This window comes from Varroa jacobsoni, unplaced genomic scaffold, assembly GCF_002532875.2.
Source record: "Varroa jacobsoni isolate VJ856 unplaced genomic scaffold, vjacob_1.0 contig01313, whole genome shotgun sequence".
Classification (NCBI taxonomy): Eukaryota; Metazoa; Arthropoda; class Arachnida; order Mesostigmata; family Varroidae; genus Varroa; species Varroa jacobsoni.
In genome coordinates this window covers 1-27,752 of record NW_019214619.1, presented here as the reverse complement: position 1 = coordinate 27,752, position 27,752 = coordinate 1, and the positions used below count along the sequence as shown (strand labels likewise).

The 27,752-nt window shown below is 42.2% G+C and overlaps 1 protein-coding gene across 3 annotated transcripts in view; it reads left to right on the top strand.

Moving 5' to 3' along the window:
* The window catches only part of LOC111271960 (A disintegrin and metalloproteinase with thrombospondin motifs 7), a gene marked incomplete at its 3' end in the record, with an annotated part of 65,093 nt that extends 41,090 nt beyond the window's left edge, over positions 1-24,003 (top strand). For all 3 annotated transcript variants that reach the window (XM_086973112.1, XM_086973111.1, XM_022853035.2), the window contains 4 exon segments: positions 4,391-4,483; positions 4,780-4,922; positions 17,249-17,398; positions 23,857-24,003. In XM_086973112.1, coding sequence (XP_086829238.1) covers positions 4,391-4,483; positions 4,780-4,922; positions 17,249-17,398; positions 23,857-24,003 — 533 coding nt within the window.
* Positions 24,004-27,752: the final 3,749 nt, after the last annotated feature.

The following is a 27,752-nucleotide window of genomic DNA, read 5'->3' as shown; positions in this document are numbered from 1 at the left end:
GCACAGACCGAATTCCGCAACCACTCTGTAATCTAATGTTGCTGCAATATCGAGTGCTCATTGTGTCACATGTGTGTCGATCTTCGCATTGGCACTATTACTGTATACCTGTGCACGACAAATCTTCCGCAAGGAAAAGCGATTAAAAGAACGTTGTACTTTTACGTGATACACGCTAGGTATCATACGTTCCCTTAAACAACGACAACAACAACTGTACTGTGTTTGTTTCCTGGGCAGTCGAAAATGCAAAAGGTCCATTTTGTCAAATGGTTAAGCGTTGGCTCTACCTTTTCTCATAGTGCGTGGGTTAAAATATTGTCGAAGGAAACATTGTGAGGTAGTGCAATGTATCGTTAGCGGGAGCGCTAATTGCTAGTCTCTTTTAACCGGAAGCTTGGCCATTCAAACTATTATATCGACCATTAAATAGAACTGTTAAAAGAACCAGTCTGTTGCTCCCGATGAAGCCTTTGGCCGACATTACATACACCTGGCTGGTTATTTTTGAATTGTTATTATATTCAGCGCCTGTGATGGCGGGGAACGATGCTGAGAATAGCAGTTCTGAGGCGTTGCTTTTCGACACCCACAAGCATCTTGCTGACTTTGCTGGTCAATAGTGCGAATGTTAAGATGTTGATAATGCACAGATCTCGGAAAGGGTTTAGATATACGAAGCAAAAATGAGATATTTATAAAATATATTGAGCGCTCCTCGAAAATAATAGAGCTCATGCCTATTTCTCCTACGAATCGCCCCTTTTCCCATTTGGGGTCTACGTAATGCCTCTTCAAGACTACAAACCGCATTGACGGGATGTCATTGACAGTGGAGTCAGCAGGACCTTCTGACGTTTAACTACGCGATTTAATTAAACCACGACATGATTTTTAGCTCTCTAAATGTTGAGTGGTCGTTATCACTGTGCCATAAGAAATGAATAAAGAAATTAAAATTAGTTTTAATACAATCAGGACACAATTAAAATTGAACTATTTCAACAACTTTCAGTTTGGCTATGAGCACTGATTCATCGCAGACAGGGCTCTAAAGGCGCCGAAGTCGAAACGATACGAAGTCCATTACCTAAAAAGTAGACACGCGTGAACTTAAAGCTCACCTGTTATATATATAAGCGCGCTCGCACAGTGTCTCAATGCTAAGTCAACGTTGTTTTCAATATGACAACTTCGTAGATACATTGAGCATCCTATCGAAAAGCAAGCAATGGCAAAGGTCGCCACATCCGCTAGGTGGCACGCTATAATCGTTGCTAGTATTTGGATGGGTGGTTGTTTTCATAAGTAACGGTTCCTTTTTCCTTAATTCATTTTCTATTTATCAATAAGTACTATTCGTTTTAAAGGCGATACTTAATTTGTAAAATAAAGTGCAGTAGCGTCTAAGTGATGGCGTAGATTTTACGTTCTGATGCGTAAAATGAACCGCGTTGACTTATTGTTATGTGTACGCATGCAGTCTGTTGGAGGTACGATACTTATGGGTGTTCAATATATTATTATATTATAATTATTATTTACGAAGCTCGTTTGATGTGCAATTAGTTGTGTCGTTTTGGGCGTTGTGTTTGGCTTTTGTAATAGTAAATGATAAATATATATATATATATATATATATATATGGAAACGACGAACTACTGCAGGCCTGTATTCTCCACGTACATCCCATAGCATTGTGCGCACGAATATGTAGGGCTAATGTTAGGATCTTCCTGAGAACTTAGATCATCTCATCAAGGTAGCCGAGCTGACCTAACTAAATCCAGCAAATCTGAAGGTATCCATGAGGCCAGTACCAGAGAGCGGGGTTTCTTCTGTCCCCTCGATGACAACGAAGCTCTTAAGATAGTCGTATGGTTGATAGCAAAGTAATGCAATCGCCTCGTAAAGTTACGGCTAATACGGCCGTCTTTCGAGTAGGGAGGTAGACTTTCCATACCGAGCTCGTTCAGTACACGACCCCAACTGGCGATTCACCTATGCTCCATTTTCAACCGCGGAGAGTTATACCCGCGAAAAGGCAGGCTATAGAGGATGGGGTTCAAAGGGTGATGCTCAACGGCGTCATCAAACACTCATCCAGCACGTCATCTTCTCCAACAGTAAGTTTCTGCGTTGACCATCACAAACTGAACTCTATTACAAAGCGAAGCATATAGCCGCTACCGCGCTCGCTTCCTCAACACTTCGCACCTGCAAATCAGCATGCACTCGAACGACAAAGAGTAGATGGAATTCTGCACACTGAGGGGGCCCCACCAGTTCCGGCAGATGCCATTTAGTCTCACCAACGCACCGGCAACATTTTAAAGGCTAATGGATAAAATCGCCAGATACTCTCGTTTTCTTCGATGATATCATACCCTACTCACCTGACTTCGCCATTCACATAACTTACCTGTAGAAGGTATTTGCGCTATCGACTTCTCCAGTTGAAAGCGATCCCATGAAGGTAGTGTATTCGGGTCATGGGGTTACGATTGCCGGGCTTTCTTCGAATCCTGAGACCGAATGCTTGGGCGTAATATAAAAGTCAAAAAATCCTGACTGTACTTGTATGGGTGAGACTTCAAGGTTGTTACCGTCAGCATTGCATTAAGGTACTTAAAAGGGAAAGCGAGCCTTTTTTTAAAACTAACACGCTGCAGTCTGATTTTACAAAAGTATAACTTCGAGATTGTCAACAGGAAGGGTTCCGTTATTGTCAATGCGGACGCGTTGGTTTAGGCTGCCCTTGGACAAAATTCGTCGGGCGCACCGGGTGAGGACCATCACTTGCCTAAGAAAACTGCCGCATTAGAAAGAAGGTCTTGCTTGCCAGCGTACGTGCTCAAGGATGGTTTGGTCTACAGAGACAAAGAAAGGGAAACGCTGCTTTATGTTTTATCGTCCCACGTGAAATAAAAGCTATCACCCTATTCCACTCGGGTGGGATGGCAGAACCTGTCGTCAGGCCGAAACCCTGTAATGGGTAAAGGAGCGCTACTTTATTGAAGCCGAGATAGCGATGCTGGTCTGAGGGGTGCTGGCCCAGTGTGAGTACTGCAAGCGCCGTAACTGAATGTTGAAGCGGTGTGATGCCCTGAACCTGGTGCCAGCTTCGGAAAGCTCTATTGAGAACCTGGGAATAGATTTTATAGGCTCCTTACAAGTGCCAGGGGACAAGACTTTCAGTCTTGTCCCCTGGCACTTGTATTATTGCACCCGTTTTGATCAGTTCGGGAAGGGACGTCGAATGCCGTGACCCGAACACCGGAAGTTGCGCAGTGCTCCTTCAAGGGCTTTGACGACATCGTGACGAACAACGTGACCTGTTTCACATCGTGGGGGGGAGGGTGGAGATTGCTTCGGGCGGAAGCGCATCAGGCACATCAGGACGATTGTAGGACACTTACAATGAAACGGGCTAGTTAAGCGTGTGGCTCTAACGGTCACAGAAGGGCTGGGGTCTCTAGTGGCAGAAGGAGACAGCTCGTTTCAGAACTTGCTTCAACGCACTTATAAGGAAGAACTTAAAGAGTATGCCCTTCGAATCACTTCTTACTTATTGGGCCGTACTGCCCAAAGAAGCTTCTAGCCGCGGAAATGCTGAAAGGCGAGATGCTCCGGAGTTGCGCCGGAACGCGCACAGATTGCTCCGGAACCGGCAACATCACACGAAAATCTGCTCGACAAAGGTACTAATGAAGGTCGAATGGGCAACGCAGAGATTCTCCAACAAGTTGCAGCTGCACTATAACGAACCGCTTACTATCATGAGTTAGATGGCTTAAACACATCGATCCTATAGCGATACCCTGCAATTAGCAGCTGACTCTGAATGAGAAGAATATACGGCGGTACATTAGGAGTTAAACTTCGGTGGTACTGCTGAATATAAAAATGCGTGCCACGAACATCGTTCATAGAATATTTCTTAGGTAAAAGCGGCCCAAATGTATAAGGAGTTTCTTGAGACCAAATAGGTCGCCAAAAACAGCATTGTTATTTGCAGCAATATATATACTACGTACATGATGGTTGAAAGATGAATGTCTAAGACGATGTAACAAAGTGCGCATCGAACAAATGGGAATCTTATAACATAGACATTGAATATCACATACATTTTATAATATAGACACGCATTGAATATCTATAACTATTATTAATATAATATAGATTGTGGCTAATTATGGAGTTCTCGGCCGTTGATCGAGACTCCGTAGTAACGTGTGTATCTGCGCCAAATTGTAGGCTCTTAGGCTTAATATTAATAAATAGAGTAGAATAAGGACCTATGAAACCAACCTCGTTGTAATAGCATTTATATAACAAAGCAAAACGTTGGTGCTTACGACATATGTTGCTTTCGCTTTAACTCCAGGTATCTACACTATACCATGATGCCTCAATTGGTAACGCGATCAACGTGGTCCTCGTCAAAATCATTCTTTTGGAAAGCAAAGAACAAGAAAAGGTACGATTATGAATTAATGGCTCAGTCTGGAATGGTTCGATACGTAACAAGTAAAACACAGTGAAGATCCGATTTGAAATCTCTCGCCGAAACCTCTAGGGCCAGTTTTTTCATTAACCAGCTAACTCGCCAAGAGTCCTAAGCATCTGCCTATAGACAGCATATAATGAAAAAGTAAGGCAGTATTGTAGTAATATGAACGAATTGTCGTTATCCATGGGTCACTATTATCAGTCATCTTGTGTTTGTGTTTGTTTGCACCTAGAATAATATCGTTTCGGCTTCTTTTCCCGCAGATGTCACAGGATGAAGAAATTTTATCGTCTGTAAGCGACGAGGCCGAGTTGACCCTGAAGAGTTTCTGCAAATGGCAGAGATTCGTCAACCCATCGGATGAAAGCCACCCGAATCACCACGATGTTGCTGTTCTCGTCACCAGGTGCGAATTAAATAAATAATACAATACTGTATACATGTGAGGGTAAGAGGGCTTGAAGTCAGAGAAGTGTAGGTAAATTATAGGCCTATCATCGAGTAGAAGGAAGTCTGCAATATGTAAAAAAGTAGGTTTACTCTGAGCAAAAGAAATGCTGCTTGAACTGCAAGACTACCTGATGTAAAAGGTTATTCTTAGACTTTTGTGCTACTTATGCTGTAGTTCGAGATTACTCAAATTGTTAAATTCATTATTTTTCCTTTAAACCTATTTCTATTAAAGCCATTTCTCTACAAGTAGTAAAACAGTAACAGATTTTACACCAGACTAGTAACAATTTCATATAGAAATCAAAGAATCATTTTATTTAGTCGAACTAAATTCCATGGACAAAGTGTTACAGCCTATATAGGAAGGTCAAATCTCTCCGATGAAAACGTTACCTGATTAGGTTACACCAAATGTCCGCTGGCTTTGTTCAAACTGTCCGCACTAAAAAGCGCATCGTGTCGTCCATGGTTTCAATATACAGCAACTCCGTGAACTCCGTGTGTCATTTGTTTCCAGCTATTATACAAAAGCTCTGAGTACTTTCAAAACTTTACCTGGTTATGTTGACTCTGCAACTGAACAATTAATAGGAAATAGCATAAGAAGAGCTGTGCTCTTACGGCTCGACTCGTGTCAATTGGCTCAGCCGTGTTAGTTATTCGATAAAAACAGTAGCTTCCGTTGAACGGTCCAACCCGCCCTTATGAGTCAGCGCATCGTGAAGTCTATTCGCGCCTTCAATTGCATCGACTAAACTTAGCCAAAGTTCAGAACTAATGCTACAATAACACTAGCCATTCTGCCTCCATTTTATTTTCGGGGAAGGTGGAAAGGAACGTTTTATTAGACGGCACCCACATCTTGCGATCTAGAGAGCATATTTGTCCTCGGTTTTCTAAAAGCAAACGAAGAAAGAGACTCATGTTGAGCTAAAAATGCGGAGCAAACGTGCCCACGGTATGGAGAGTCGGACTTCCTTTCCAAAGACATATTGCACACAGAAGCACTGTTAAAGTGCTGTTTACTAGAGCCGCGAACGTAGAGCTCAATGGGAGTGATGCGTTGACTGGGTACTATGACCGGCTACTTATCTCGCGAGATAGAGACAGCGTCTAAACGAAAACCCGACGGTGGTGGTGTGCCGCCCCGAAGAAGCCATCCGTCAGTGGATGCCTGGGGAAAATAATCCCAGAAGACTTGGCCGGGAGCCTAAATGGCCTGGCGGTTGGGTTCCAGCGATCCCCGAACCTCGCACACTGTGCGCGCTTCACGCCCCCCTCAACCGCGTTGGTTCGCCAGGCCTCGTCTATAGACCAGTTTGAGGATGGCCCGGTTGGCTAGTACTGTCCCCGCTAGTGTCTGACTTGCTTCCACATAGGTTTTCCTGTCGTACGCCACGAGTAGGCTAGCCAGCAAGGCCTGCTCTCTTTATAGTAGAGAGTAAAGGAAAAAGATCCTCTGTGCTATATGGGTTAAGTCCGAACCAGGCTAAAGCTCAGCTTATGCGAAGTGTATTAAGGCTGGCGTCGCCAGTAACGCGCCTGGCGTCCAGCAGCTGATCGTAACTAACGAAGCGCAGGTGGAAGCAAAGACTTTTCTCTATTGCTCCAGAGTGCTCCTCTGACCGTAGGGCAGCGTTTGTATACGCACAGACAGAACTTGAGTGTTGATGGGCACCGAATCTAGAAGCGGTTTAGCAGACATGTCCACCCTCACTGTTTCTATTATTGAAAGAGGCAAGATATGATAGAATGTATTCAATCACCCCATATGACCGAGTTTTTGCATACATTAGCTGGGTTCCTGCCGCCCCAGCATGTCGGATCCCTGCGAAGTTCGTACGCTTTATACTGTGTAAACCTCGAAAATGCAGGACGAAATAAATATATTGTGAAATCGCACATTTATTTCTCCTTCAGTATCGGGAGTTTTATTGTGACATTTCTGTGCGGCATGCGTCGTCACGCAAAAGCAATGTAAATCATATATTTGCTAATTCGATGCCTTGCTCTGTGTAAAGAAATTATGTACAAGATTGGCTTTCTTTTTCAAGCTAGTAATTATTTTTTGTTACGTTCGGTTCCTTTCTGACAATGAAATAGTGCATACTTTGGTACACTGTAACAAAGTACGCATTATGAAAGTGCATGCTTGATGCTAGCAAGAAGTAAATCATTCGAAGCGAGCCAGAGGCTTGTTGTTCAATTTCCGAAGAGTGAGTCGATAGACTCACTCTTCGGCTAGACGTACCAAGCCAGAATAAGCTGCGTTCTCGGAGTGGCTTTCCAAAGAACTTTACCGGGCCGCTCTTTGTCTGTATGATATTTGCGCGCCACTTCGTGGAACTTTTCTTAGTAACAATAGCAATTGTCGTCGTCAGTTATATTGCCGGTACAATTGTATTGCGCAATTTGCTGGCACTGGCTAAGGCGGATTTAAAAATGAGAGGTTTGAAAAGGATTGCTTTATAAACAATCACGAGACCTTGGATTCGTTTGGTTGCCTCTTGATTATTCAATTTAACTACCTTTGAGGAAATGAATCCGAATTTTTTATTCACACAGATTGTATACACACATCATAGCTCGAGCTTGTAACAACGACTTCAGCTGCCTTTCAACCAGAAACTTAGCCAGCCGAAGCTGCAGTCGAAATCCATATTCGTTCGATTCTCCACTGTGAAATTGTACGGTATAAGTTTCCACGCTGTAGATATTTTATTGCTTGAAATAAGGGCTGGAGAAGTTTCCTCTTTACGAATTCATGTGAACACTGTTATCCGCTATGTGGCGTCTTCTAGAACTGTTTGTATTCGACTCGTGTTCCCGTGCTAGACTACAGCTCATTATCTTAAGGGCAATGTTACTTCATTAGAGAGGCGTCCTGAGGTACCTTTTCAATCCGCTACGGTCGTATTTGGATTGTCAAAGACAAGCATCTTCGTGCGCAGTCCCATATCGGAGTGTTATAGCACTTCGATTTCTTGTTTGTGTTAATACTGTGGGAGACTGGAGGCAGCTTTTACAGCATCAGCGCGCACAGATATGGTTTGCCTTTTTTTATTTGAGCTTTCTATAGAAACTATCTGTAAGCTCAAATTACGCTTAAATAGTTTCCAAAAGTAATTGTCATTCTTAACTTCTTTTCCAGTCCAGTCTCGTGTGCGTTTCCTTTTTTCTGCTGTTACAATTTTGTATACTTACCTTGGCTCTAATTTGTCAAAACTTTCTTACTCCCTCTAACCAGATTGGCAGATCGAGGAAAATCTTTTAATCGTTAGATATTGCATATGGTCGACATATTTTTTTGACCTCTAAAAGAGAAGACGCTTACGTCAGCGCTACATCAGTCTCAGTAGTGAACCAAACATAAAAATTATCATCCATTTATTGTTTACACAGAGTATCTGAGCATATTTGTATAGTATTGAGAAACTGGTATTTCAGTGAATTATCTTGGGGTTTTTCTCTGTGAACAACTACGCTAATATCTAAAAGGTTTGATCTTAAGCAACTTCTTTACTAGTCCTACCATAGAAATCTCTAAGGTAGAATATGTATAGCACTTTTTCCTCCCCACTTTTGCCTCTTATAAGGACACATGACATTGGTAAACCATTGACCTTTCTCCCATTACTTTAAACGCCGAACGAACAGTGCTATGCCGAAATTGGTGTCGACATCAGTTATCTTACCTGCATCAAGGTAGTCATATTTGCCATATACGTTACTATCAGGAAGCTCCAAAATATCTTCAAGTTCTGCAGCAGGATGCTTGTATGACAGTGCCCGGACCATAAGTAGAGCTACCGAGACCACCCTTCATCCTCCACATGTGCTTACAGCACCCGGATCCTTATGTTGTTTCATTGGAAGTTTATTGTTCTCATTAACCTGCGTCATGGAGGATGCTCCTATAGTTGGACACAACCATAGAAGGAGCAATGACTTCCAGCGAATCCTTGCTTGGTACGTGTAACTTTTGACGCTGGGTTCAGTCAAACTCCTGCTGCCCTGGTTAGTAATTAGAAATAAGGAGCAGGAAACGCCCTGAGGATTAACTGGAGCACTAAGCTAACTGGAAATAGCAGTCACAGTTGCCGTTGCCGGTTCATATAAGTTCTGCCGGGAGGGAAAGAAAGATTGCCCAGGAGGGGTCAGCCAGTGCAAATGATGAGATGTACGCCGCGCATCTTAAGTCGTCTTCCTCCTTCCCGGACCCCATATTTCCTATCATTGTCCGTGGTGCCCTAGGAACCCTCCCAAAGGTGCCCAGATTGTGTCCAAATCATGACCGCCACGCTGGCGGATCTTCTGTATTCTTCCGTGACGGCAACAACTGTACAAAGGCTCGAACTTCACATACTCTCCGTAACCTAGTACGATGTTACGGATCGGTCATAGACATTCTATAAGCTGATGCCGACCTATGCATGAGCATGGAAGCGAGTAGTGCAGTCAGGCTAGTATGCGGCGGAACAAGTTAGCATGTAGCACACAGAGATAGAAGGACGAAAGACAAACTAAGGTGAATGCCGAGACCTGGCCTATCCGCACAGTGCAGATTAAACGTAGTTATACCTATGATAAACTAACCCATAGCAGCTAGGCTACTTCGATGGGAATGAGAGGGGCACGAAAGCTACCCTGAAGATGGCCGCTACTGCGAATATGGACGGTAGCGATATTAGTGTTAATCCCATCGATAATACCTTGTTGATTATACGTTTGCGAGTAGAATTAGTGCTTCTGTATTTCATGCCGCCTTCGATTTTTTCATTGGCCTGAAACTATATTTGCAGGGTCGCATATGTCCAGCAAATATCAGTTATGAGAAATCAAGTAAGTATCTAGCATAAAAGAAGTAATATCTGTGATACATATATGCACAGACTGTATAATATTATCACATATCCTAAGGATGGCATTTAATAAATGTAAGGTGATGCACCTACTTGGAGTACTTTATATGTTTAACTTAGTGCTGGGACACGCAGGCATATTCTGTGTGTCCGTATAGCAATAATACGGTTTAGGTAATAATATGATATAATAATGCAGTGTGACTGGTCTTTAAAGCAGAATCTTGCAAACTGGTAGTCGCTGGGTAATCCTGTAACAACGATTCACTGGACCTTTGAGAAGCAGCTGAACAAGCCGTAGCTCTCTTGTGTTGCGATGATTGCTTTCGAGTCGCAGAAAAATATCTTACATATAAATCTCCACGCCCAAATGCATTTTACTGCTTTTATCCAGTCAGTGCAATGTTTTACCGGCAATGGAGGTATCCTATTAGCCTGTAATATTAGGCATATTGAAAAAAAATTTTGCTTATAACCTCCAGTTGTCAAAAGCTCTTCTAACTTCGCAGATCCAATGGGTCAAATAACGTACGACGAGACCTTTTTCAAACTACCAAGGACAGGCGTCATTTCTAGGGGCTATTTTAAAAGTTATAAATAAGAACCTTTTATCCAATGACAGCCTCTTCGATAGGCAGATTATAACTGACAATCGAATCACTTTGAGGTCATGCACCAAAGATGTGAACGCACCGCTTGCGCCACACTGATTATGCCAAGCTTGTGGTACAAATCGTTGTTTTTGACAAGCATATGTGTGTGTGAAGTATAAACATATATACAAACCGCCTTGTGATAAAAGAATAAGATTCCAGCAGATCACACTATCTGCCAACCGAAAAATGTATACGAATTACATACACATTAATAAAAGTTAAACATTTGATAGAAAATTGGTGTTTTCCTTACATTGTAGACATTGTTTGACTTTTTTCTTCAAGTATCTGTAGAGATCATCGTTGAAATATCGCGTACGTACTTTTAAGGCAGGGAAAACACCATTTATACTGTAATAGACTCGTAACAACGTTTTCAACCTAGGAAATATTTCCTGCTCAAAAATGGTCCGTATCGAAAGCACGATCGCGGTCCTTCGCCAGAAATTGAAAACTATAGAACGGTCATTAGCCTAAAAATGGATGCACCCTACACACCACGTCATATAGAGTTAACCAACACGAAGTGTAGAGATGCCGGTCAGATAAACGCTGGAGACGCTGTTTCTCATAAATCAAAGAGATGGGGTGTTGCCCGAAACACACAGCCCACACCTTCACAAATCTATATGCCACAAAGATACCATGTAACATACATATTGAACCGTCTATAGGTGCACACAGTCGCGTACATTTCACGGCGCATATCTTAATGTGTTTGTATATTTTTTTTGGAGTTGGGCGAGGATCCAGTAGAAAGTACCATAGTCTGCAAACCCGTATGGTACCCGCATAGCTTAGACTATTTTGCTGAATAGCAGGGCTCAGCGTCTGCAACATGACTGGCAATGTATGACAGGCGACCTTCTGGCTGTACATGTTCTGTACGTTGCGCCCAGAGGGAATTTGGTATGAGACCCTTACAACGATCCGCAAACCGCAGATTCATACGTCGAGGCAATATTTCTTTATTCTTACATGCACTAAGGCGACTTTAGGTGGATTTTGGCGACTATAGCCACGGCGAAAATATCAGCAATGGAAAAGCAAACCACAGAGTGCATGTTATCTAAGACGGTCAGATGGCACGGCTATAGAGTAGTAGATATGAAGGCGACGTGTATATACGGGGCAAGTTAGGAGACTTCCTTCCGCTATCCGTCGCACAGAATCCACCCAGAAGCAATATCTAAGAACGACCACAAGCGTCGTCGGCTTTGGATCAGTTACCACCTGTAGTATTTCACGGGAAGTTTTGGAACAAAGCCCTGGGGGCTAAAGTGTAGATTGATCCCGGTTGTCGATACGCAGGTTAACACACCAAGATCTCTCATCTGGCCCTCTATGTATGTTCAACCAGCACTGAAAACAGATTTCTTCAACCATTGTATATATCTATATATTTAGCATGGCAACAACCCCAACAAACTGGAATCACTCGTTTCTCAAACTACCTACTACCTCATGTATTATGCCTCATTATGTTAGAAAAGGAGTACTCAAAACTAAAAAGGGACTCAATAATTGAAAACACTATTTCAAACATGCTTGTGCAAAGCTCATTCTCATATTATGACGTAATCAAGAAATACATGATAAATCATGCTCTAGACGACTACTCTAATTTTGTTGTGCAACTAATGTTACTACTAATCGTTTATTTGTCTTTCAATAACATATTTTGTATGATATATACAACGGGCTCGTTGTGTATCGCATACATTACTATAGGGAACGTCTCAGTTGCTGAAGCCGTCGAGACGCGCAATCCGGTCTTGTCAAACCAGTCTTGTTAACAAGACGCCACAAACCAGCAAAGCAAAAAGCGCTTTACCTTACTGCCTACCTTTAGCTGTTCGTTTGTCATCAGCAATCGTTGTCGAGTGGGGTTTACGACGGCCGTCGTTCATATTGCTTCGTAAGCTTACTACATGTATATATGGCATAATCTGTTGACTCCATCTATGAGCTTACCGACGGACATTCTTGTCAAGGCCGTTCGTCTCCGCGTTGTCGGCGTCACTAGCAGCTCCCAGAAAAGTTGGCCGCGGGGCAGCAGCAGCAGCAGCAACAGCGGCACGTCATGATATCGGCCAAGTTCTGCTTCACGATCATCCTTCATACTGTCCAGCAAATAGTTTCTCATGAAATGGGCCTCGCAGCCACCGCGCCTTCGCGCTCCTGAGGGACGCAGCCATCAACATTGTTTACAGCGCAGCCCGTAGCAGAAGCGTAACCACTATCATGATCAGCTGCGTCGTTGTTACTACCATCACTCAGAACGCGCTATGATTTATTGCAATCGATGCTATGGACGCACCATCTCTCTGTTGCGATGTCTGATGCTCGATCTCGATCTATCGATGGAGACAGCGGTTGATCGAAGCGATCGCTGAAGGGAATAGATCGGATGTCTCGATGGGTTAATGACAAAGCTTCCAGCCAACGAATCAACAGATACAAGGTGTTGTTTTTCTTATGTTTTTGTCAAGGAAAATAATGGCTGAATCGTTTCTTGCCAGGTTCGAGCATTGGTGTACTTTATTTATTTTTACAAAAAGTTCTCTGCTCTCAAGGCCAAAAGTATAACACTATACGGTCGAAAAGGGAGAAGAAAATATTGTACATTCAATATTACCAAGTCAACATACGCGATCAGGATGCTACAGTGCCATAAGAGAGCCAAAGATATGTTTACGTGTTATCCAGTTTGATGCGATCTGTAAAACTAACACTGTCGGTGGCACGAACTATTATCGGTAGTTTATGACTAAGTCATTAGTAAATAAAAATAACTAAATATATAATAGTTGTATACGTACAAATAAAATTAAGCTTTCTCAAAAACAGCCTAGCTTGATGTCGTTGTGCCCATCAAGTAGGTGTATACAGTGACTGCGGAAAACAGATACAATCCATCCGGTAGTAAATAGGTTTGTCCGTTCCGACCCTAACAACTCCGAAAGAATTGAAATTCATCAGATCCTACTATTAATAGCGGTGAATTATTTTTGCCGCTGGCAGTACACTCTACGAAAATCAAATTGAGCGCCTATTAGGCAACTGCGCCTCATCGATAAATGTTCACTGATTTCTTCTAGAGCTTTCTATCTTCCCTTGTCCAGTACGTACTTTGCGAAGTGTTATCAAGTGTATTTGTTATCGGTTAGCTTTCCGTATATAGGGCGACATGTATAGTCGATCAATCATTCATATAAGTCAGCCAGCTATGTTTCGTTTCGAAAGGCTCCCAGAAGCCCGGGGAACAGATAACCACGTTGAGCAAAAAATAAGCGATTAGACAACTTGTGCTTTGCGTGAAATAAATGGAGGAAATGGCAGGAACAGCAAACGGTTCAGCCATGAAAAATTCTGGTTTTTCTAGGCATAAGCAAATTGTATCTCATTTAGTAGAAAAGGTTGGTATACTAAACATTGTGTGCTTAGGGTTAAGCTTGTTAGATTCTGTCTGACGGGCCTTAGTGGGTTGATTGCTAGGCCCGACCAATTGACTCATCTCTAGCTTAAAAAGGCAGAGCACGTGCATAAATAAAAGTTCTCGCGCATAGAAATATATGCTTAAATACACTAGTCTGTGTTGTCTGAATCAAATCGACAAACAGGCCAAATCGCAAATTTCGAAAAATAGGCCATATAAGGGTAAAATATTAATGAGCGTTTTATAAGGCGTTTATCTCTAGAAACAAGAGACACACTTCTATGACATATCACTATACCTAATAAATTATTATTGCGGTTATAATTATTACTTATACTCAATCAGGCAAAATCTATTTCACATTCATATACGGAGTATTTCTTGCATCTAGTCCTTATCTATTATCTAATATATGTAGAAATAGGCGCAAGCTACGACGGAAAAATATTGCACGGGACGGTTTTCTCCCATCTTCGTTACTCCATATCAAACGTCTTAAACAACATTTTCGAAATAACACAGCTGTCCAATCGGCATAAAGTGTACAAGTGACAGTCAGTTAGTTGAGTTGGTTTAATATACCAACGAAGGTAACGATATAAGCCCCGGAAAGTCTAAGCAAGTACTCGAGCTACAGCATCCAAGCCTACCACGACGACGACTACCCCTGGTGCTGCCGCCGCTATGTCCTACGGAGTCTCGAGCGATCTGTCGTCTTATCAACCAGTCAATTTAGAGACAAAGGGAAGAAGTTCCAACGCGCTTGTGAGTGGGTTAGTGAGCTACATCGGTTCGTGAGGTTCCGTGGGAAGGCACGAGAGGAGCGATAGCGGTGCTTCGACCGCCACCGCCCTTGCTGCTAGCGTTGGTGCTACTACTGCACATGAAACCGATGCGCGGAGGTCTTCCTCTCTCTTTAAGAAAGGACTTAACGGGGACAACATCGACAAAAATTTAAAGAGAGGGAATAGAACGGGATTGAATGAAGTGGGGTTTGGGTTACTGCGTAACTGTCTGCCCACCTTGCAGCCAGTTCGGAGAAAATTTTAGAGGACAAGGGATCTCCATCCTCTGGTCGACCCACCGGCTACTTACAAAGAATAAGAATTGAGACTGCAACGTTAGCGCCTAGCTAGCTTGGCAAGACTCGCGATGGCGGGGCATGGTGATACCAAGTAAACTAACGAAACCCCCCCCCTTCCGTGTCCGATAAATGTCAAAAAGGTCTCGAGAAATGGAGAAGGAAAGAAAGAGCGGTTGAAAGTGAAAAAGAGAAGGCAAGGGCTGTGCAAAATGGAATGAACTGAAGCCTTTTGAAGGACGAGGAAAACAGCAAAAGGCGTAAGCAAGACAGAGGGGAAAGAAAAAGAAGACGGGACAAAAAGCTCATCTTGCGGCACTCAGCGCCCTCATCCTCATTCGTGTAATGATGCGATCTATCGCCGTGCAGGAGTGGACGCTTTAGTCGAGTGAAACCTTTAGGCGGTGGAGATGGCGGTACTCCATCGCGTCTTTGGGGAGCCCTACACGTTATCTACCGGCGGCCTTTGCCGAAGACCTTCGTTACTGTCTTCCACTGGTCGATCGGTGCAAAGGTGCCGCTGGATCGCTAAGGAACGACTATGAAAGAAGAAGAAAAACTAAAGGAAGCAATGCGAAGCGGTAAGCTAGTAAAGGATAGAACATAGCGGGAGGCAAAGAGCCAGGCAGCGAGTAGCACATAAAAGTAACGGAATCGAAGTTAAGGCTTTGAGACCGATGAAGGGTGAGAGTCGATGATGACGATGATCTTGATGGCCATTATTGTTGTGAGGAAGTTGGTAATGATGGCAACAGCAGAGACAATAACGACAGCTTAGGGCACTAACAACGAAACGTTTGCCGGCACAAAGAAGGGAACAGACAGAAAATAAAGTAAAAGGTCGAAGTGGTTCAACGACAAACGCCAAGTTAGGGATGTGCCAGAATGGGTTAGGAGACGGCGGAAACCGTTAAATATTTTTAAGCTCCGTTGTGTTGTCCGTTAAAAAACCGCTCTGAATTAGTAGTACTGCTAGGTCATCTATGTGGCCTAGAGAGGAATCGGAGCAGAGAGGCTGGCACACTAATGTTAATCTTTCCATCGGTGGTCCTAATATAAATTCCAGTAGCTGTATTATTTTTTAACCGTACGCAACAGCGGTATAACAAAATTAAGGCTTACTTTAATCACTGAATTCATTCTTTTACATAAACTGCTGTAACATACATCGCGTTATAACGACCGTGTTGATGGCAGGGTCAAGCCAATGCTTGGCCAATCTTGCGAAGGACCCAAACTTCACACAAATTGAGATTCAATATCCCTTTCTAATGTCTTGTTAATCTCAATATATCATGAAATTGCTCTTTACCGCCATAATATCGCTAAATGTATACTCACAGGACCAAGAGCGACATACTTTTAGCCTGCAGTTGTACTGCCTCTAAAATATCGATAATTTTCTGTTCCTTTGTTCGCCCAAAGCGTCGTATCGTAAATTTGACTCTTACTTGTGCAAGTGTACCTGTTTTCTGTATCCTCTTTTTGATTCGGGTATTCGCAGATTGGTTACTAGTTGGGACCTATTTATCGTACTCGAGTAATAGCTAGTGAGCGCTTTAACTTGCATACGACAGATCGAGACGATGTAATCAAATACAGGAAAGAATGCCACCAAATCACGAAAAACGGTAACGAGAACATGGTGGGCTCTTCTTCACGCTTTTATATCTGAGGCACGGATTAAGCTCAGATATACATATAGGCTAGTGAGCCAAATGGCATCAGTCGGACGTGTTTAGTTTTTTTCAGAAAGCGAGGGGAAGAAATTGTACCTCGTGAAAAGATCATTGAGGTATCTGAAACGACTGGAAAGGCTATTAGTAGTGTCTAGATGCAATAGTTTTTAATAGCAGTTTAATTAATGAAGCGGCTGAAAGTTCGATTAAAACATATAAGGCTTGTTTACTTCGTTACCCATATGACAGTAAGAAATGATATATTCAGGGTAGGCACTAACTTTTTAATTCTCTCCGTAAATATGTTTGTATAGGCGGATGCAATCTAAAACCGATCTACCTTTACCGCATTGTATCATAAATGTTATTTTGCTACCTATTTGCTTATTGTTACAGAGCACAATAGCAAGTATATTCCGAACGAACATAAACAAACGGTACGTAGTATACAAACCCATATGCTGTAAGTGCCAGGTGGAAATTAAATTTATAACTTAAACATTTGCCCATGCCTAGTTAGCTTGCTTAATTTCCCTATTTTTTTTCTTACTGTACGTTATAGGAATAACATCTGTACAAAGGGTTCCCAGCCGTGTACGACTCTAGGTCTTGCCGAAGTCGCCGGGATGTGCCAACCCCAAAGAAGTTGTAACGTTAACGAGGATTCTGGACTAACTTTAGCCTACACAATCGCTCACGAAATGGGACACAAGTAAGTTCAGTGAACATTCACGTGATAAATAAGTACAAAACATTTCCGAGAGGATGCGCTTTGTTCTCTGTCAGTCAATGTTTAATTTAACCAAGTCGCGTCAAAAGGCTGGTGGTCTTCATTTACATAGCTGGAAGATAAAAATTTATTGCCATCACTGATTCGGTATTTAATAATACCAACGAGAGGAAAACAGCGTTAAATTACATGTGTATTTATGGCATTTACTTACCAGAACGACTGTAGCATGTAGCTTTTTCTAAACGACAATGAAACGGACTAAAGCTTTTATGTATGTATGTATGTTGTGATTTTTTCGTTTTACCGCTCGACGAGATCGATTTTAGCCGGTCACCTTTGAACATATCATTTCAAAGCGACTGACCATCTACGGAATGGCTGGCGTTGCTGGCTGTATCATGCTCTGTAGATTGTTAGAGAATCTCTATGAGACAGACTCGTACGTATATAAACAGTGTCACCTTGTCGCGTCGCACAAAAGCCGGGACGACAAGAACTCGCAAAAAAGATGTCAAATAGTCAATCAGTAACCCAATCATCTGACTTAAATGTGCTCGTATGTGTATAAGCTTCTACACAGGCTCCTTTCGCCGACGTTTTTTTTTTTTTCGCTCGGACTCATTTGTTATTCAGTTGTTACTGTCACGACCGATCGCTGTGGGCTACAACAGTCCAGATGAGGTAAATCTGTTGAGGACGATCGACTTGAACGTCTGTGATTTTCCTCTATTCGTAATAATGAAGATTGTATGGCTGCGGGACTGAGCCTGCACACGCCTTCGTGGCGGTGTTCAAAGAGACTTCACAGCCGAACGTTATATAGCGCCCAAGGCCAATTTTTAGCTGAAAAAAGAGCAAAATATAAGCACGTCTATTCACATATGATTTTTAACTTCCATTAATCCTGTAGAGGGTGTGGTAGGTTCTGTATTTTTGAAGGACTTCCATTCAAATGGCGACATCAATGGGAACGTTTAAAAATATGTTGTAAAATGACTGATACGTATTGATGCGTTTGTTATGATAACACTGATAAATAGCATACGTCCTATATTCTAGGACAATAATAGCGTGGGCACGAATTGGTTTCGAAGTCGACAAACGTAGCACGTCCAAGTGGATGCTGCGCTCCTAATGTTGCCGGTTGCCAGTCAGAGAATTTATAATCTAAGAAGGTGGCCTGAAAGGTCCGGGTAAAGCTTGCGTACTCGGCCAGAGAAACAACATCGCTGGCACATTAAGGAAGAAACCTTATCTAACATTTAATTTCAAACGGACAGCTCTGCCCGTTCTGGGTTCACCATGCACCCCTACCACAAGCTGTATTGGGTCTTTTTTTATTATTTGTTTTCAAATGCCTCTACACGTACTAGAAGTGTCACCCTAACTCTTTCCCATTCACTTGTTAATACCATTGTATCGTGAAAAACGCATTGCGACTTAGGTACCATGAGGAATCTGCTCTTATTAGTTAGTTCGATGTTGTAAATAGCTTATAATTGCCCCCGTCACCTTGCAAAGGCACCCCTAAACCGTTGCAGGGTCATAACATAATGCTATTTGCAAACTTGTCATCTGCGACCGTCTTTAGATTTTATTTTAGTTCGTTATCTAAGTTGAACAAAACGAATGTTTACGCCTTGACTGCACTAATAATAATAACAATAATAATAATAATAATAACAATCATTTTACTGACAAAATCATATCAATTTATACAAACTCAAACAAAGAGGCGGAAACAATCCTGTTCTAAGGCTTTCACGTTGGCATCACGCTATCCAGTTGTACAATCTACTGATTTTGTAGCTCCACTTAGTATCGCTGCTCACTTCTGCGCGAGTTTATAAATCACATTAAAATCGGGCTGTCATCTTATCTCGATGGCTTCAGACAGTAAAACGCTAGCAATTCACTAGTTATGCTAGCAGCTTTCAGTGTCGTAAACATCTTTAAATACACGTATTTATAGGGGGTCCGAATGGTGGATAAACCATACTTTCATTCTGTCGTCAGGAGCGACTATGGGGGCTAAAAAGAAGCACATTGCGATAGAGCAGGCCTTTGGTGGTGGTCTTCGTTGACGAGTGCCGATAGTTCGTTTCGCTTTGCTCCTCAACCATCGCTGTCCTTGCAAGCATGACGGCCAGAACACATCGGCACCGCAGGCTTCCGCTGTTTCTGCTGCTGCGAGTGCTGTCGCCATAATACAATGACGACAATATGTTCAGCGGCGGTCTGATGTCGTGTCGTGGTCCATATTTTACCGAGTTAGAGAAAACGCAAGGCTAAAGTGGACATCGGGGGAGACTGTGCGCGGGGTTAAAACAAGGCGAGCAACAAGCCAGACATTGCCACCGGTTTGGGCTATCGCTGTTAGCTTCATTGCAGAATCACCATCATACCGTAAACGGTTCGCGGTTATATGCCGGATTCTGGCTAGACCGAGCTGGCCCATACACTACCAGGGGAAGTGATGTCAAGTAAGATGATTAAAAAAAGGTTTATTATTAGAAGGCAATAAAGCCTGGGGTCTAACAAGCGAATCGTTCGAAAAAAACGGTGTTGCTGTGAAAGCACCGCTGACGCCCGTTGGAACAGCAACAACTGAAGTAGTTCTGGCTCTAGCCGGCTAGAACTACTTCCGTCGTTTTTGTCTTTTGTCGAGCTTGCTGCTTTCCAGTACTGTGCAAATAATTTAGCATTAGTCATTGTATCCGCGGGCACGCCCCGTCCAGAGGCAGGGGTTGTTATACACCACAGAATAGTGAATACGGCTGAGTCACAAACGACGTCGACTTTGAAAAGACGATGATCACCACGTAGGTCTAAATGGACGATGTCTCTCTGAGTTTCGGTATGTTCTATGTGAATGTGGCCCGGCCCCATATCATACAGTAACATATTTGGTTATAAGTATGGTTTGGAAATAGACCTCGACTGATACAATGTACTTTGTGTTTGTTGGTGGGTTCATTAAATGGGTAAAAGTAATATAGTAAATATACTGAGCGAATAGTAAAGGAAAATAGTAGTTAGAGCATCTTAGTTTACTTGTATGTAGAAGGCAATATTCTAAAAGCCTTTTGAATGTCATGCAGATATCTTGCTCTAGAGTACGCTGTCATTATTGCGAGATGCGTTGCAAGCTGTAGAATCTGACATCATAATGTCAAACCGCTTTTGACAATCGTCGTTTTTTGATAGGCCTAATTTCGCGTCATTGCTATTTATGTAGGCATTTTTTTCTTTGCTTTTGAAAGTTACAAGTAAAAATACATGCCTAAAAAACTGCAATTTTTTACTTAACCGATTGTATGCATGTATATCTGTAATATTTGTCAAGTCGAAACCCAAAAAAAGACCTGTGCACGTACAGCGTTGAGTCTTGACGACCTATTGCATAGAAGCGTACAAGAAGTACACACGGTTGCACATAATGATAATATCAAAGTCCCTTCTGACGCCACACACCATTTAGTACGGCTTCTGTTGACAGGCGAGCGGCCAATACTTCTATTATAATACAATAATAAATAGATGTAAATCACCTTGCCTGTGATTCGTGAGATACTGTCGGTGGTCTATACGACCACTTTTAGCAACCCCTATCTTCGTCCTTTCTAAACGCTTGTTTTTCGAATAGCAGATGGAAGGAATCGGGGTTTGTGCATGGGCAACAAGCGAAGCCGGCGGCAAAAAAGGAACAAAACGAGCCGGAGAGAAAATGCTGAGGGGCAACAGCTACCCAGCCATCCCATATCGGCAATATCTGTCTCAACCTAGCTATCTGCCTTGCTTGTGACTTCTAGTCTTGCCGCTGCGGCTATGTAGCCACTACTGTTATCATCGTTCAGCGAAGACACAAGCGGGGCTTTCTGAGTCTCACAAACAATGACCACCAAACACAGATAACGTCTCCGGCTGATAAGAACAACGGCAGTAGCCATAGAAGCAACCAACCGAGCGTCAATGTGAAGCAGGCCGGACCGATACCGAGTTTCCTCTACAAACCCCATTGTTGACCCTAGTCCGACTTCATCCCATGTGTGCCATTCGTGCACCGTATAGCGAATCCCTTAGCTGCTCGCGAACACTGACTCTTACGGGCAAGTGTTGCCTCCAGAAAGAGGCAAGCAGGTTGGGGACTGAACGAGTGCGTACAGTAGAACCGTTGGCCCCCACCCGTTCCTAGTAAATAAGCGATGGAAGAAGTTCTGAATAGGCTTGGAAGGCAATAAAGGGAAAAATAAGTCGACCTAGGCATCTAATACTGACGGCCAGCTACCAAAACAACGGTAGCAGCAAACTGGGGTGACACAGATGCGGGCGTTTCACAAATAATATACGTACAATTGTTTGGATGAGCAGCAAAAAGGAAAAAGAGAGCAGGAAAAAGAGAAACATCGATGTGATTCGAACAAAGAAATAAAGAAGCTGATTCACTGGCGATGTCTGTTTTGTCGTTAATAAATGTGTCATGATAATAACGGTGTGCTTATACCTCTATGAAAGCGTAAATCTAGGCTGACTACACTTAGACGTGTAAAGGCAAAGCAATAAGCAAACATTTAGTTAGCTATCTCTAATAAATGTGTATTTTTGTCGTTCTCTAAGATCAGGTCCGAGGGATTTTTTTGGCCAGCTTGAAGGAGGCTTCAATGAGTCTCGGAACACAAGTATGCCCGGATTCATGGTTTCTATTAGACCCGATTCGTTAATTAGAAAAGCAGATTTTTCGAGGCGGCCTGTTAGCCCCTTAGGCTAGGAACTAAAGAAAGTGAATGGCAGTTACAGATACGCTAGTGAGAGATATTTCTTTGTTTGGAAATCGCCGACATCATTGAATCTTCGGCGTATTCCTCAGTCTGCCTTACGTCTGCGACGAAATCCTGGAAGATCAGCCGTCACACACAAGAAAAAATTACACTAATACCTTACCTCATACATCAATTGTATGGTCGAGCATATGTGCCTTAAAATTTTTGAGATGTACATCAGGGTACGCCACATGATGGAAGAAAACTACTAACGCATTGCAAGTTAAATATACGAAAAGATGTCGCCAATGTATTGCGGAACGGATGCCAGACATTGGAAGATCTGTTCGTCCGTGGCCATAGTTCTCTCTCAAACACTCTCTTCTTTAACGTTTGACATAAGTAATTCAGGGCGTAGGTTGTTATCCTCTGTTCGAGGGCAAGGAATCCATGGGAGAATAAAATACAAGACCGAGACATCACCTAACTTGCAAGAGAAAGATTTTCTCTCTAATTGTCCGGTAAACGCGTATTGTACCTCACGGCCTACTGAATGAAATTACGGATTAAATTATTTATTCTGTCTTTGCTTCTTAGAATGTTAAAATAATGAGTGATTATATCCACCACGCGGTTGGAATTTCAGTCACAGGTCACTGAAGAGTAGAAATTTTGAACGCGAAGTGAGTGAGATTGCCTTGTGGTGCTAGCGCAGCTAGATCTTATAAGTCAGTGCGCACTTAATATAATTAGTACGAAATATGACATAACCTAGCATACACAGATCTTTCAGTGTGAATTGCCTAGTATGAAAAATTTAGGCTGTCCAAGAAGGATGCGACGGCTATAAAAAGCCGACCGGAGGAATAGGTTCGTCAAGGAAAACGTTTTTAAGGCACAAATTTTAACACCACTGTTATTTAGGGCACGTCATGTTGTTTGTAGACCAGGTTTCTTCAAAACAAAAAAAAAATCAATTCAATATATCGTGCGTATGCTAGGAAAGTTATCATGCACGTAAGAGCCATGTAAAGCAATAGCAAACAGCTGAAGTACTGGATGTAAAACTCGAAACATTTAAGTATATGCAAGAATCTGCTTATTATTACGTCCGAGCCTACGATGTTTGAAAAAACATGGGTCGACGTTTTTTGTTACGGTGTTTACGGCGTATTGGACGAAGCAACAGCCTATCAGTTTCAGGTTGTTCTAGGACTGAAGAAGAATTCTATATGTATTCTACCTAACCTTCCATTTTATTCCTATATCGTGTGGCTATGCATAGATGACATTCATACTTGTACACTGTAATTGTATTACTAATTTACCTCTATTGACTAGTCCTGACCATAGAAGATTGTTGCTTTCTGTGCTTCAAATGCGATTATCAATATATTGCAGATACGGGCAACATCATCAGCTCAGGAGTAGGTCTACCACGTTAGATGTAACTTAGATCCCTCTTAATGGAAGTGCGTGAAATGTCACCAACAACTAAGAACCAATATATGTCTAGTGAATATAATCGTGGGTTTCGTCGTCCTTGCTCGTCATCACTTTAACCCCCGCCATCTATACATCACACTTAACAATGATTTTATATGCGGACTATACTACATGACAAGTGTGATTAAATAAACAATTTTTATACATTTGTTTTTTGTTGCCAACTTCCAGCTTCGGAATGTCGCACGATGGGCCTCACAACGGCTGCCAGGCTCCGCTCGGTGAACGGCAACATGTTATGGCCCCACATCTGAATTCAGATACGTCGCCGCTGGTCTGGTCGAACTGTTCTCGTCAGGAGATCACGAATTTCCTCGAGTATGTATTTGACATTTGCTACAAACCTATTTCATTTTGAAACAAACAAAATAAACAGATCTATGAGTGTGCCCATGTGCAAATCAGCTTTGGGCCAGTCACAGCACAAATCGTCTACGAGACACCCTTGTATCTACGTTATCATAGGCCAAACGCTAAGGCTCTACACGCATACACATGCAATGGTACATTTACGTATGTCAACGTTTGCAACTACAAATAAATAGTTTACCTCCCGCTGTCTGCCACCGAAGAGTACATGGTTTTCTCGTGCCATTTTCCTTAAGCAAATATTAGTAGCCATCGACCTTGCCGACGTACCAATGTATTGATATTGGTACAAGGATCATCATAGCCATCGACGGCGGCGGCGGCCAACATGTCGATCCTTAAATTCACCGACGATTACTTGTTGTCTGTCCGCGGTTCCCGTACGACTGGGTCTTTTGTCGATACTGCTTTATACAAACCTGCCTCTCTTCGATGCTACCGCTCGGCATTCTGTGTCCAGCCCATGGGCTTATTCGTCCTACCGCTGTTATTGCATATATGTCCGCATATATTACTCTGTACCGTTATGATTAGACGGTACGTAAGTGCTAGATGAATCACCTAAGGCGACTTTTCGGTTAGTTAACGTTTATCCATTGGATGAGCATGCGAGTACTAATTGCAATCTGCAAACGGCAAAACGGCGTCGGGGCCTTCGTTAATGTTTCCTTTGAGTGGTATGCTGTTAGCCCAAAAATACGAAGGCGGTTCCTTATTTTGACCTATTGGTCCACCGACAGAAAGTTCAGTAAATACAGACCTTGCAAGCACAGGCTATGAACAATATGCTTAATAGAGGCACACCGCCGGAACTTCTACTTTGACTGCCGCGATCATCGCTCCCAGTGTCCTTAGAGGGCCTGTTGATAGAATTATACAAGTGGAAACATTTTTACAAAAAAATGAAATTAGATACAAAGCATACCTTAGATGATCTTAACGCCACGGGTCGTTTAGCTTCGTTGCTGAAAAAGCATCGTCTCACTCTGTTGTGTTTTCTACTGGATGGACAATAACACATGGGCCAATTTTTCATAGACGACAAAATAAATATTTTGGACTTAAACCTGGTCTAAAGAAAGAAAGAAAAAGCCGCGCAAAGTGACCGAATGGAACCACCGACTCGTGTTTTCAGGAAGGTATCAGTGGAAGAGGCGAAAACAGGCTAACGGCATAACCGTACAAAATAGCTTTGAAATGCGCAAATCGCGGTGCGTAAAGGTATTTGTTCGATCGGCCATGTAAAGTGAGCCAACATTGGAGAAATAAGATTGTCTTGCCGAAGACTGAAGTGTTTACTTATGTCAAAAGTTCAGAAGCCGGACGATTGGGATGAAGACAATAAAGAAAGAAAAAGCTATGTCCATATATAAGAGAGATGACAGTCTAAGATTTTATCTGTCTTGCTTATCCATAGCTTACGTGAGTTATGGCTGAGTTGCTTCACAACTCCATTGCCTAACTCCAATTTGTTCTGAACAGGTGCTTATATAATAAATAGTATAGCTGCCCCACTTGAAGGCATGCTACCTCGATTCATGTTGTCCGTTTTTAAGGCTTAGTAATGCATTGTATCTAAATCGAGAAATTCGCGTCTAAACAGCAGTCTTCTTTGCTTTTCTGTATGTTCAGGTTCAGAGAAGTTATTAGTGGATGGGTCAGCCAGTAGTTTCCTACCTGTTCGAGGCTTTGCTGATTCAACCTAATAGGCTCTCGTTTTCCAGGCCGCTTGCGTGTACCAAAGTACAAAATCTAGCTCACCTTCATTGGCCTAATCTTGCTCGTTGTTCTGTATGCGCGATGTGATGTGTTGTTTTCCTGGCTGAAACAACTAAACGACAAGGAGGTCCTTCACCCTGACTATAACAAGCAAATTAGAATGAATTAAATTATTTGATCTGCTTGACGGGAAGCTTAACGCTGATCTACTAGACCCCAGTACCCTAATCATATTACTGCTTATTTACCAGCGTGAACGGTCGGACTACGAAACGTGAACTACATTATTGTATAATATGGAAACTAGATATAGCATAGGTTATAGATTTGCTTGCGTAAGGATAAAGTAGCCTATCGTGCTTTGAGCTGGGCATATAGCTAAAACTTGTGCGTGATGTAAGTCTAAGTGTACGAATAAAATAAATTAACTAAATGCGGATATTCGTTGGTGTATTCTTAAAGACCGTTGCGTAAGTTTGTTTGCGTAAAAGTGAACACTTACGTCGTATAGCTCGCTAGATTTGGGAGTATAGAAATTGGCCAAGTTGTGCCTTATGGGTATCTTAACGATTATCGTAAAGATACATAATTAAAATTGTTGGATAAATTATTTAGTCCGCAGTCAATTAGTAGGTGCCTGAAGGAACCTAACGTAACGGCCTGCTCTGCCAGATGGATAAACTCGATTTTAGTTATGTTCATCGCAACACTATGTCGGTGATCGATTACGTTCCCACGGAATGACGTCGCGTGATCTATAAATTTCTTTCGACTGACTTATTTGCAGAGCGATACTTTGCAGAATTGTTTTACGCAGACAGCTGAGTCATGTTTATACTTTCTCACAAACTGCAGGGCCGTGTTTTTTTTTATCTAATTAGTTAATTATTATACTCCGCGTCTACAAAATACGTTGTGTCATCCGAGGGTAGTTTTTACATATGCTATTAAAGGATAAAGCCTACTATATATGCATTATTTTTGTCGAAACAGAAGATCTGAAATGCTTAGAAGAATATTTGAGTATCCGTGCTACCAATAAGCGTAAACATCTGCTTGCCGTGAAATTTCCCTATTAAAACGACACCGTTCTGCGTTTCGAATACTGCCGTCATAGAGACGCTTCGAGTGGCTGAATCAATTGAACTGAAGTCTTCCATCTGGCAGGTTTAGACAGGACTCAAGTAGTTTTTGCAAAAATTTGCAGAGTTGCCCGTGAAGCTTTGAAGTGTAGTATATATGTGTGCATTTTCTCGAAACCTTGAACAGAACAGGAGAAACTTACCACATAAGCATAGAAAAAATTGGCTAAAAGTATACAAAGCGTTTTTTTATTTTTTAATTATGTACATTTTCTGAAACCTTTTACTATGTAATGCTAAAATGTAGGGAAGAATACGCAATGAAAGCGCCATTAAACATTGACTGGGAAGTAAGCTTAGCTGAGGTTAGGGTTATCCATGTAAAAGGACCTAAGCCCGTCCTAATATGTGGCGTTTCCGAATAAGCTGCAAAGAAGAAATTCGCTTATATATATATATATATATATATATATATATATATATGTACTTCTTGAACGTTGCTTTATAGCAAGGAGAACCGGTGGCGTGCAAAACCAGATTATTACCCTGGGACGATTGTAAGCACCGGGTATCTTTGTTAGGTAGATGACTAACCGTCTAGCCCTGCAGTAAAAACGTTTCTCCAACGATCCGTTAGCACACCTCGCATCTCTTTGCAATATTGGAGGTCAAGCATTCGAAGCAATTACTTTAGCACAGGTATAGGCCACTCAGTTTAGGCTAATTTTGTGCAACAGGCCTCTTTGTATACGTTGCAACACCTTGTAGTAACACAGAAAGATGATTAATAGCTTGAAAAAATTTCCTTTAACGGCAATGTTGTAACGTCCCAACGGGACTTGTATGGAAGGAGTACTCACAATTACATATAAATATATATGTAGTAAGAAGAATGAA